Raw genomic sequence first — 12,709 nt, forward strand, 5'->3', positions numbered from 1 at the left:
GAGCATTGTTCTTCTTGGATTGTCATGTTCTATGCAGTCCTTTTTTTCATGTTGTATGCTAAGTGACTGAAGTCCAGGAAAGTATGTGCCTTAACTAATCAGGCAAATTGTTACATATGTTGTTAAAACCATTCAATAATGCATTCATTTGGAAATTTTACTCACTATATTCTACACAGTTAATTTTACTGTTTTCTAGTGAGAATAGAAAATTTGGGAAGCCAACATTGATGTTTTATTAATACAAGGCCAATAATTTATTTTGGCATAACATCCTCCTTACAGAGTACACTATTTAAAAAAAGAAAGGAAGAAAGCCGCTGCACTGAATTCTTATGCTAATATGGGAAGTACCTTTTTTTTTATTACCACTAACAATTCTAACCTCTTGCTGTAGCCTTCAATGTTAGTTGTATATGTCAAACTGCTTGATTACATCAGCAGATAGCTAAAACAAATGCTGGTCATGGAATTCCTGGGGGCCAAAGTAATGATAGGTTATAGCAGCAATTGGCAACCTTTGGCATGCCGGGCTGGTTTGTTTACCTGCCGCGTCTGCAGGTTCGGCCAATCGTGGCTCCCGCTGGCCGTGGTTCACCGTTCCAGGCTAATGGGGGCTGCGGGAAGCTGCACAGGCCGAGGGATGTGTTGGCCGCCGCTTCCCGCAGCCCCCATTGGCCTGGGACGGCGAACCGCGGCCAGTGGGAGCTGCGATTGGCCAAAGATTGCCGATCCCTGGGTTATAGTTACCCATGAGATCAGAGCTGGGAGAGGCTATGCCTCAAAATGCACCTTCCATCGTGGTGCCCTGTGGAGCTACTTATTTTGAAAGGCCTAGCTTGTCTCTTAAAGTGAGGTGCGTTTCTGACAGTTTTATATAGTTTCAGTGGCTCTGAATATGATTCAGCTTACAAAAAGTCTTGGCAAGTTAGTATTATTTGTGTGTGAATTTTCCAATTGTATTTCAGACTTTAAGAAAAAAAGGCCTTAATGGTTGTGAGAGCCCTGATGCTGACGATTACTTTGAGCACAGTCCACTATCGGAGGACAGATACAGCAAACTAAATGAAGATAGTGATTTTATTTTCAAGCGAGGCCCTGTAAGTACTTTTATTTTACCTCTACTTTTTATTTGTTGATTCTTTTTATTAACTTCATTATTTAGGCTCTGAACAAGAAGGAACACAGAGGGTGTGACAGCCCGGACCCTGACACTTCATATGTGCTCACGCCACATACAGAAGAAAAATATAAAAAAATTAATGAAGAGTTTGATAATATGATGCGGAATCATAAAGTCGCAGTGAGTACTAAAGAACAGCTTGTGTTTTTATCATGTGCATGAGAACTTTCACAATGTTTTGCTTACCATTGAATAGCACAGTAAAGATAAGATGGTTTAATTGTTTATGAAGCAGGAATAACTATTCATTATGTATGCATATACGTGTATGTGAGAGAAATTCTGAAAGTTATGTGAAACTATCATGTAAACTAGGAGTTCTTAAACTTCCCAGGGGGTCTGTAGCTCCCCTCCTGTGCTCCTGAAGTTTCATACCTGTTTATGATGTTCCTGACTCTCAGGAACCCACCCCCCTTTCTAGATGCTGCCTAAAACATTTTTCTTTTTTTTGTAAAGCTAGGATGGACTCTTATCCTGAGATGTAAGATAACTTATATAGAGAGATTTTTATTTTTTTAACCCTCTGCAATGGAACAAGGTTACAACAAATGACAAACAGCTTAAAAATATTTCCTGGGAAGATGCCCTTATACAGAGAATTTGTTCTCCCTATAGTAAATTAGTCAATTGGTAATATCTTCAAAAGCATCTGACTTAAAAGACGAAGTCCTGTTTTCAAAAGTGATGTAAGCACATAGGCTCCTAAAGGTGTGATTTTTTTTTTCCGAAGGTATTTAGGTGATTAAAGAAGTAATAGGTGCCTAGTGGGATTTTGAAAAGTACCTAAGCAGTAAGGCACCTGACCCCCATTAAAATCTCATTAGCTGCCCATCTACATCTTTAGGCACCTAAATACCTTCTGAAAATCTCATCCTCAAGTGCCTAAGTCACTTTTGATAATAGACTTAGGCACCTAAACCACATAGCCACTTCTTGAAATTTTTACCCAATATCTTGTAGGGTCAGAAGACCTCCCACATGCCATTTTACAGCTATCAAATCCAAAAGCAAACCTGGCCAGGGCCTGAGTCCTCACATTAGCACCAACCAGACTGCCTACTGCGCTTCACAATTTTGTATACATAGAAATACGATTGTTCTAGGGGTCATGGACTGGTTTACTGGAGCATCGGTCTTGGAGAGGAATTAGGGGGTCTCATGGTTCAAGAAGGTTAGGTGCCACTGTTGTAATTTATTGGTGTGTTTGGTGGGTTGGGGGTCATATTAATTCCTTTTTAAAAGTAAATTAATTTTGCTTTATAGAATAAATCAGAAATCGAAGAATATGCCAAAGAAAAATATTGCCTCCTAATGAAAGTAATTTTGAAGCTCTGCTATATCTTTTGAGTTGTACATCATTGGATTTCTTGTGGCAATTAAAAAGTGGACTGGTTAGGTTCCTCTTAAAATCTACATGGAAACTGAGTGATTTAATATACAAGAGCTGACTATAGTCCCCAACCAACTCTCCAGTAATGGAAATAATTCCTTTGTTAATCCACATCGCTCTGGGTTAACTGTGTACTGTCAGTCTTTGATACTCAGCATTAGTTCTTTCATTAGGCTCTCTATATTTGTACACAGGCAATATCTTTTGTCCCTCGTTGCCAGTTTGAAGAATCCTCTCTAGGGTTTACATCAGTGGCCATTGTTGTGTCTTTGAACCTGAATCCTAATGATAGTTCTTCAGATCAACTTGAAACTTTAGATATCGAAGTGGTGTGTCAGGGCATCTTCTCTAGGTCTGAGTTCTCACGAGTAGTCACAGTCTTCCAGTATAGTCTCTAAGCTGCCGCCTCTTATAGAAACATTAGCTTTTCAGGTCAATTTCTCTGGCTCTACTGTGTGCCATGAATTCCAGTCTGAAAAAGTTCCCATAATTAGAATGACTGATTAAAATTGTAAACTTTAGAGCTCCCTACGTTTATTTACATATGGTTAATTTATAACTGTTATGGTTTTATTTCCATACCCGTGGATCATATAACAAAAAATAGTCCCCTAGCCTTTATGAAAGACTTTGTGCTGACTGCTGTCAAAGGAGAGGAAAGACAGATAGCATGGAGTAGTTGGTCATATCTAAAAGCCTACCCACTAAATGGGCTGGCAGCGTGAAATGTGGGTTTTCATTGTAGCAATAAAAGTTGCTATCACTGGGTGCTTCTACGTCAGGATTTCTCAAACAGGGGTTGCCACTTGTGTAAGGAAAGCCCCTGGCGGGCCAGGCCAGTTTGTTTACCTGCCCCGTCTGCAGGTCCAGCTGATTGCGGCTCCCACAGATCGCTGCTCCAGGCCAGTGGGGGCTGCTGGAAAGCCCCCATTGGCCCGGAGCAGCGATCTGCGGCCAGTGGGAGCCGCGATAGGCTGCACCTGTGGACAGGGCAGGTAAACAAACGGGCCCAGCCCGCCAGGGGCTTTCCCTACACAAGCGGCAACCCTTGTTTGAGAAACCCTGTTCTACGTAGAAAGAAACACGTACAAGGATATTACTATTCATTGCCTTTGTTACATTTTTGGAATCGTTGAAGGTGTTGCCTTGTGCTGCTTAAAAATTTGTAGTGTATGTTTAAAAATTTAGGGCAAAAATAAATAATTTGTCAGATATTAAAAAGTTCTTTGAAGTGGCCTGCATGTAAAAATAAATTATCAATAATGCAGCTTATTGGATGGATGTTTACATATGGAGAGTGCCTTCTTAACAGATAATTATAATTCTTAATGATATAAAATTATGATTTCGAAAAATTTGGTTATAATCCTTGTATTTTCTAAAGCTTATTGGGTATTAAATGTTTTCATATTGAGTATGTATGTAACTAAGAAATAAAGATTCAATCAAAATTTCTATATTCAAATAATTAGCACTCTAACATATAACTAATTTACAGAAATTCATTAGTATTCAGGTAAATAGTTCTGTATACTATAGAATGTATTACTCTGATACCCATACACAGATGAAAAATCAGCTAATCAGTTTTGGAATAAACCTACTTTACTTCTGAATTTTCTAGACTGTAAAAAGTATTTGTGGGTTTTTATAGATAGATAACAATAGTAATACTTTAATTTCAATGTCAATATTATCAGAAAAAATATACCATTACTAACTTTTTTCTTTTGTCTCATGACTGACTCAGTTTTGTTTTATGCTGTGCATGTTTATGTATTCTTACATTTTGAGGATGCAACAGATTCATTGATTATTAAAATGTATAGCTTATCAACTGGCTTTCTGGTATCAGTAATCAAATGTTAAATAATGGCATACTTCTGATTAAAGTTAATGGATGAATATCAATAAAATATCTCCAGTCTAATGTTTACAAACTGTAGCTCTTAATATACCCGACATTGATAAATGACCTTATTGAAATGTATCTTTAACTAAAGTACTGTAGATCACAATAACAGTCTCTTCAGAGTGGATGTTTTATAAGTGTGCATTTTTACAGTGATACAAAATTACTAAACTAACATAATTAATCTGACTTTATCTCAATATTATAGCCTTGACAAACATTACTGTGCAATATTAATATGTTCTTGTTTTTGTTTTCAGCCTGGCTTGCCTCCCCAGAACTTTTCAATGTCTGTTACGGTTCCAGTGTCCAACCCCAATACTTTAACCTACAGTAACCCAGGGAGTTCCCTTGTATCCCCATCACTGGCAGCCAGTTCATCATTAACAGACACGACCATGCTCTCCCCACCTCAGGCCACGTTACATCGAAATGTATCACCCGGAGCCCCTCAGAGACCGCCAAGTACTGGCAATGCAGGTAAGACTTCAGTAGTGCTACATTTCTTCTTTATTCCCCTTCAATTCCCATAAAGCTTACATTATGAAAAACTAGCAAAACTGTATGCTGTAATTGTGATTTCTTTAATGGATAAAATCATAAAAATGTAGGACTGGAAGGACCTCGAGAAGTCATCAAGTCCGGCCCCCTGCACTGTGGCAGGACCAAGTAAATGTAGACTATCCCTGACAGGTGTTTATCCAACTTGTTTGTAAAAGCTTCCAATGATGGGGATTCTGTGACCTCCCTTGGAAGCCTATTCCAGAGCTTAACTACCCTTCGAGTTAGAAAGGTTTTCTTAATGCCTAACCTAAATCACCCTTGCTGAAGATTAAGCCCATGACTTCTTGTCCTATCTTCAGTGGACATGGAGAACAATTGATCACTATCCTCTTTATAACAGCCCTTAGTGTATTGGAAGACTGTTTTTAGGCCCCCCTATCCCCCCCCCCGTCTTCTTTTCTCAAGACTAAATATGCCTCCTTTTTTTTTAAACTTTTCATCTTAAATCAGGTTTTCTAAAGTTTTTATCATTTTTGTTGCTCTCCTCTGGACTCTTTCCAGTTTGTCCATATCTTTCCTAAATTGTAGTTCCCATAATGGGACACAGTACTCCAGCTGGGGCCCCACTAGTGCCAAGTAGAGAGGGACAATTACCTCCTGTGGCTTACATACTGTTAATACACCCCAGAATCATTTTAGCCTTTTTGTAGCTGAATCTCAATGACTGCTCTCATTCAGTTTGTGGTCCAATATAACCTCCAGATCCTTTTCAACAGTACTACCACCTAGACAATTATTCCCCATTTTGTAGTTGTGCACTTTATTTTTCCTTCCTAAGTGCAGTGTACTTTGCACTTGTCTTTATTGGATTTTGTTCTGTTGAGTTCAGGCCAATTCTCCAATTTGTCAAGATCATCTTGATTTTTAAACCTGTCCTCCACGGTGCTTGCAACCCTTTCCAGGTTGGTGTCATCTGCCAATTTTATAAGCATATTCTCTACTCCATTATCCAAGTCATCAATGAAAATACTGAATAGTATCAGACCCAGGACTGACCCCTGTGGGATCCCACTTGATGTGCCCTCACAATTTGACAGCAAACCATTGATAACTACTCTTTGAGTATAGTATTTCAACCAGTTGTGCAACCACCTTATAGTAATTTCATCTAGACCACATTTCCCTAATTTGCTTATGAAAATGTCATGCGGGATTGTGTCAAAAGCCTTACGAAAATCAAGGTACATCACGTCTACTGCTTCCCCCTTATCCAGTACATGAGTAATGCTATCACAGTTAAGTTGGTTTGGCATGATTTGTTCTTGACAAATCCATGCTGACTATTCCTTATAACCTTATTATCCTCCAGGTGCCTAAAAATTTTGTTCCATACTTCTGTTGGTCTTTTGTACTCCTTATCAATTTGTCCATATTTCCATATTTACAAGATTCCTTTCTGATTTTCAGGTCATTAAAGAACTGATATTATAGCTATATTGGCCTTTTCCTATTTTCCCCATCTTTCCATCAGAATAGTTTGGCAGTTGTCTGTATTATAGTCTCTTTGAGGAACTGCCAGCTCACCTGAACTTTTTTCCCTTAGATTTTCTTCCCAAGGGACCTTACCTACCAATTCTTTGAGTTTGTTAGTCTGCTTTTTTGAAGTCCATTGTCCTTATTCTGCTGCTCTCACTCCTTCCTTTCCATAGAATTATGAAATATATTATTTCATCATATCATGCCAAACTGTTTCATGATCACTGTCACCCAAATTGCCTTTCATCTTCAGATTCGCTACCAATTCCTACCTGTTGGTCAGAATCAAGTTTAAAATTGTTGTCCACCTCGTTATTTCCTCTACTTTCTGGAACAAAAATTCTTCTTTGAGTGCTTGTTCACGTCAATTCCAATCAGGTGTGCGCATGCCACGTGCATGGTCGTTGGAAAGTTTTCCCTTAGCAGCTCCCGTCGGGTCAGCTGTGGAGCCCCCTGGAGTGGCATGGTGCTTAATATATAACCCTGCCGACCCGACTCCCCTTCAGTTCCTTCTTACCGTCCGTAATGGCCATTGGAACAGTTCTCACTTGCGGACCGCCAGGACTTGGCACTGAGTGCATCAGTATGGAGCGCTCCGGCATCGGTGTGCGACACGGTGCCGAGTAATGACTCTAGTATAAGAGACCCTTGGCACTGGTGCTCCCCGGCACCGCAGCCAGGGACAGCGCCCCGGCACTGCTCCACCTTGCTGGTGCCACACAAGTGCCATAGGAAGGCTGATAGAGAGTGCTCACTGGCTAGGAAAGCCATGGGACTGTCAGGAGATGCACAGGCGCACTTCAGAACGGAATTGATGCCTAAACAACACAAGTCTCTGCCGTTAACTTCGGCTTCCCGGAAGGGACTGTTGAGTCCAGCACACTGTGTCTTGCCGCAAGGGCAGTGCCAGGTGAAGGATTTTGAGCCACCTTCCACCCTGGACACTTTTGAAGCTGCCAGAGACCTTATTGAAATGATGGCTTCACAGCCCCCAGTTCTGAGGGACAAACCTCCAGTACCGATACGTCCGGTACCGTCTAGAGGTAAACCGGCCATGAAGCGGCGCTCACAGTCCCTGGCTCAGCACCATCCGCGGCACCTCTTACAGTCGCAATCGCCGTGGCACCGCTGTCCGGCACCGTGCTCAGTCAGAGCATCTCCATCACCGCTGAGACGCTCCCCGTCTCCGGCACCGAGGGTGGACTGGCACCGATCAGCGGCACCAAGTCAGCACCAACATCGTGTCCTTGATTGCCAGCACCGGATACTCGCCGATCTACGGCACCGGTCTCCTGCCTCTTTGGCTCGGCACCAGTTTCCTGCGCAGGGCCCCTCAGCTCCACCTTGGTCATCACGTTCAGGGTCCACTTCCTTGGACTCTGACGGTGACTCATAATATCCAGGCATAGTCAGCATAGGTTGCACAGGTGACATAGGGAGGCGCAGCTGCACTGGCAGCTCCCTGCACAATGGCTCTTTTGACTCCCTGGGCTTACCATCAGCCCCAGGGCTCCCTTTCAGGGGCTTCATGGTCAGCTGCGTCGGCACACCAACCGCACTATTCTGCCAGGGACAGGCCTACACCTTGGGGATCCGAGGCCACCTAGTCCCAGCTTGCCCCCTCAGCCTCAGGCCACTGCCGAGGCTACTCCAGCACAGGACCAGCCACAGGGTCAGACTACAGTCGTCTCAGCTCTGGCCGCCACAGGGGCAGACGTTGTCCAAGAGGAGGTCAGGGAGCCGAAGGTACAGGAGGACGCATTACCTCCTCCAGCCACCTCATCCTCATCCCCTGACAAGGAAGTGGCAAGAGCCTCAGCTTCGGGCCCTCCAATGACTGACCATAGGGCACATCAGGGCCTTCTGAGGCGGATTGCCCGCAACATGGGGTTGCAAGCAGAGGAGGTGATCGAGGCTGAGGACCTCATGGTGGACATTCTTACTCCCGAAGGTCCATTGCGGGTAGCTCTGCCATTGATCAAGACCATTCAGACCAACATCAGGAATCTGTGGCAGACACCGGCCTCGATTCCACCGACCGCCAGGGATGTGGAACGAAAATACTTGGTCCCTTCCACAGGTTGCAAATATCTGTTTTTGCACCTGCAGCATGCTCTCTAGTAAAAGAGCTAATTCCTCCAGACTCTAGGTCTGAGTTCTCCCCACTGTCGAGGAAGGGAAGGCGGTGGCACGGACTTTGCTGCAGGCATCCCTAGACTCTGTGGACTCAGATGCCCATACCTTCTCAGGCATAGCCATAAAGAAGACATCATGGCTTCAGGTGTCCAGACTACCCCCGGAGTTACAATAAACCCTGCAGGACCTCCCCTTTGAGGGCGCGGGGCTGTTCTCCGAACAGACAGACTCCAAGCTGCATAGCTTGGAAGATTCCAGGGCGACAATGAAGTTGTTGGGAATGCACACGCCAGCAACCCAACGCAAGCACTTCAAGCCCCAACTGCAACAATAGCGCCCATATCCTCCTTGGCCGAGGCAGGATTTCTATAGGCGAAGGGGCAGGAACGGCAGATGCAAACCTTCCAACCCCACCTCGGGGAAAGGCCAAGGCCAGTCCAGACCTTCATCAGGATCTAAACAGGCCTTTTGAAGGGACGCCCGAGGACAGCGCACATGTCTATCCACTAGATAGATATGCTTTCTGAATCGTCTGTCCCACTTTTACCGTGCATGGTCCCAAATAACATCAGACTGCTGTGTCCTTCGCACAGTAGAAATGGGATATTCTCTCCAATTCTGCTTCTTCCCTACCTCCCACCCTCCTTCCCCATCCCTCTTCAGGGACCCTTCTCATGAGCAACTGTTTATCCAGGAGGTGCAGGCACTCCTCGCCAGGGGAGCAGCGGAGGAGGTTCCTCAGGAGCTAAAGGGAAGGGATTCTTCTCCCGCTATTTCCTAATCCCCAAGACAAAGAGGGGTCTCAGACCCATCTTTGCCCTGCAAGAACTCAACAAGTTCATGATGAAGTTGAAGTTCTGCATGGCCTTCCTGAGCACTATTATCCCTTTCCTGGATCCAGGAGACTGGTACGCGTATGTGAAAGATGCGTACTTTCACATAGCCATTTGGCCTGTGCACAGACGTTTTCTCCAGTTTGTGGTCAACCACAAACACTATCAGTTCACGGTCCTCCCATTTGGTCTGTCTACAGCCCCCCAAGTATTCACCAACTGCATATCGGTCATAGCATACTTCCTCCGGAGGAGGCAACTGCAGGTATACCCATACCTGGACTACCGGCTGCTCAGGGGCCATACCAGGGAGCAGATAAAGTCTCACATATTATTGGTCAGGTCCAAGTTCGAGAGATTGGGGGGACTCCTCAAAGTGAACAAGTCAACCTTATCACTGTCCCAAAGAATAGAATTAATTGGAGCGGTGCTGGACTCAGTACAGGCAAGGACATCCCTGCTAGAGACCCATTTCCAGACGTTATTCAAAGCCTCAGGCAGTACCTGACCACTACCACCAGGGGATGCCTGAGTCTCCTTGGACACATGGCAGCCTGCACTTAAGTAGTCAGGTGTGCCAGAATGACGCTCAGACCCCTTCAAGTGTGGCTCGCCCAGATATACCGCCCGTGGCGCGACAGGCTGGACTCAGTAGTGACGGTTCCAGGACACACACTAGAGTTTCTACATTGGTGGCTCAACCCTCAGATGGTAAGCGAAGGTGTCACCTTCAACAGCCTACCGCCTTCCTTGTCTCTACTAATGGACGTGTCACATCTGGGAGATCTCCGAACACGGGGCCTGTGGTCGCAGGACGAACTCCACCTTCATATCAATATCAGGGAGCTCAGAGCAGTGCGACTGGCATGCCAGTCTTTCCAGTCCCGGCTGCAAGGTCAAAGTGTGGCAGTGATGATGGACAACACCACTGCTACGTTTTACATCAGCAATCAGGGTGGAGCCCATTCCTCCCCCCTATATCCTATTCCTCCAACTAGGGGAGTTCTGCATAGCCCACTCAGGACGCCTTCAGGTGAATGATCTCCCAGGAGCGCAGAACAAGCTAGCAGATCATTCTGCAACCACAAATGGTCCCTCTGTCCAGATGTTCTTCATCCCATCTTCCAAAGGTGGGGATTTCTCCAGGTCAACCTATTCGCCACCCAGAGCAATAGGAAATGCCTAGTGTTCTACTCCTTCCAGAAATGTAGCCCGGGTTCAATCACGGATGCATTTCTGCTACTCTGGGGAGACTGCCTCATGTATGTCTTCCCACTGGTCCCACTCATACACAAGGTGCTGCTCAAGATCTGCAGGGACAAAGCAGAGGTGATTCTGCTGGCCCCAGCAACAATGATACTCCACTCCAGGCATCTATACCACTCATCCTGGAGTAGCTTCTGCATCTCAAACAGCAGGGCCTAGCAACATCATCCGTCAAGGTGCACCTTGATGCTATCTCAGCCTTCCATCTGGGAGCATCTGGACACTCTGTGTTCGCTAACCCCATGGTAGGACGTTTCCTCAAGGGCTTGAAAAGCATATACCCACAGATTAGACAACCGGTTCCCTCATGGGACCTTAACCTCATCCTCTGCAAGCTCACAGGGGCCCCCCTTGAACCGCTGGCAACTTGCTCCCTGCTCTATTTGTCGTGGAAGGTATCCTTCCTGGTCGCCATCACATCAGCTGGACGGGTGTCCAAATTAAAGGCGCTGACCTCCAGCCCACCCTATACGGTCTTTCACAAGGACAAGGTGCAGCTCAGGCCTCACCCAGCCTTCCTTCCCAAAGTAGTGTCACAATTCCACACTGGTCAAGACATTTTTCTACCCGTCTTCTATCCTAAGCCTCACACCAATACCCAAGAGCAGAGGCTGCACTCACTGGCTGTTCGGAGAGCACTAGCATTCTACATCAAGCGCATGAAACCGTTCAGGAAGTCGAACCAACTGTTCATGGCAGTAGCAGACGGGATGAAAGGACTCCCAGTCTCATCTCAAAGAATATCTTCCTGGATCACATCCTGCATCCGCACACGTTACAAATTAGCCAAGGTCCCAGCTCCAACTCTTACAGCACATTCCACAAGGGCACAAGCTTGGTCAGCTGTGTTGCTGGCCCAGGTCCCAATACCAGAGATCTACAGGGCAGCAACTTGGTCATCAGTGCATACTTTTACCTCTTGCTATGCTATCACCCAACACGCCAGAGATGATGCAGCATTCGGCATTCCTTAACTCTGACCCTATCTCTGGGGTAGAGCTTGGGAGTCACCTGATTGGAATCGTCATGAACAAGCATTCGAAGAATTAAAAACGGTTACTTACCTTCTCATAACTGTTATTCTTCGAGATGTCTTGTTCACGTCCATTCCAATACCCACCCTCCTTCCCCTCTGTCAGAGTAGATGGCAAGAAGGAACTGAAGGGGGGTCGGGTCGGCAGGGTCGTATATTGAGCGCTATGAAGGCGCCACTCCAGCGGGCTCACAGCCAACCTGAAGGGAGCTGGTAAGGGAAAACTTTCCGATGACTGTGCATGTGGCGTGCACACCTGATTGGAATATACATGAATAACACATCTTGAAGAACAACAGTTATGAGAAGGAGAGTAACTTTTTTTTTTTTTTTTGGTCCCCAGTACATTCCAAAAACTTTTTGGAAATTTTGTCTTTTGCTGAATTATTTTCCCAACAGATGGCTGGATAGCTAAAGTCCCCCATTACTACAACATCTTTTGTTTTGGATATTTCTATTAATTGTTTTAGAAATGTGCAATCCATCTCCTCTTCCTGGTTTGGTGGTCTACAGCAGACCCCCCACCATGACATCACCTCTATTTTTAATTTTTTTATTTTTACCAAGAGACTCTCAACTGGTCTGTCTCCAACCTCCTTCTGGACCTCAGAACAACTGTATACATCTTTTATGTACAATGCAACCCATCCTCCCTTTTTTCCCAAATGTCTTTTCTGAACAAGCTATACCTCTGTATAAAAATATTCCAGTCATGAAATTTATCCCCCAAAGTCTCTGTGATGCCAGTTAAATCAGAATGTAGCTTATGTACTAATACTTCCAGTTCTTCCTGTTTATTCCCCATACTCCTTGTATTTGTGCACAGACATCTAAAATGTTGATCAGATTTCCCCCACTGATTTCCTTTTGTTGCTCCTTTGACCCTATTGTAATTGTCCATGCCTTCCCCGCCCCC

The 12,709-nt window shown here is 44.9% G+C and overlaps 1 protein-coding gene across 10 annotated transcripts in view; it reads left to right on the forward strand.

The window, feature by feature from the left end:
• The window catches only part of MEF2A (myocyte enhancer factor 2A), a 151,234-nt gene that overhangs the window by 105,411 nt on the left and 33,114 nt on the right, over nucleotides 1-12,709 (forward strand). For 6 of the 10 annotated variants that reach the window (XM_034784857.1, XM_034784852.1, XM_034784856.1 and 3 more), the window contains exons 4-6: nucleotides 969-1,100; nucleotides 1,166-1,303; nucleotides 4,746-4,965. In XM_034784857.1, coding sequence (XP_034640748.1) covers nucleotides 969-1,100; nucleotides 1,166-1,303; nucleotides 4,746-4,965 — 490 coding nt within the window. The remainder of the gene's footprint in view (nucleotides 1-968; nucleotides 1,101-1,165; nucleotides 1,304-4,745; nucleotides 4,966-12,709) is intronic. The other 4 variants (XM_034784858.1, XM_034784860.1, XM_034784859.1 and 1 more) reach the window with 2 other exon arrangements.

This window comes from Trachemys scripta, chromosome 10 (genome assembly GCF_013100865.1).
Source record: "Trachemys scripta elegans isolate TJP31775 chromosome 10, CAS_Tse_1.0, whole genome shotgun sequence".
In the NCBI taxonomy this organism is placed as follows: Eukaryota; Metazoa; Chordata; order Testudines; family Emydidae; genus Trachemys; species Trachemys scripta.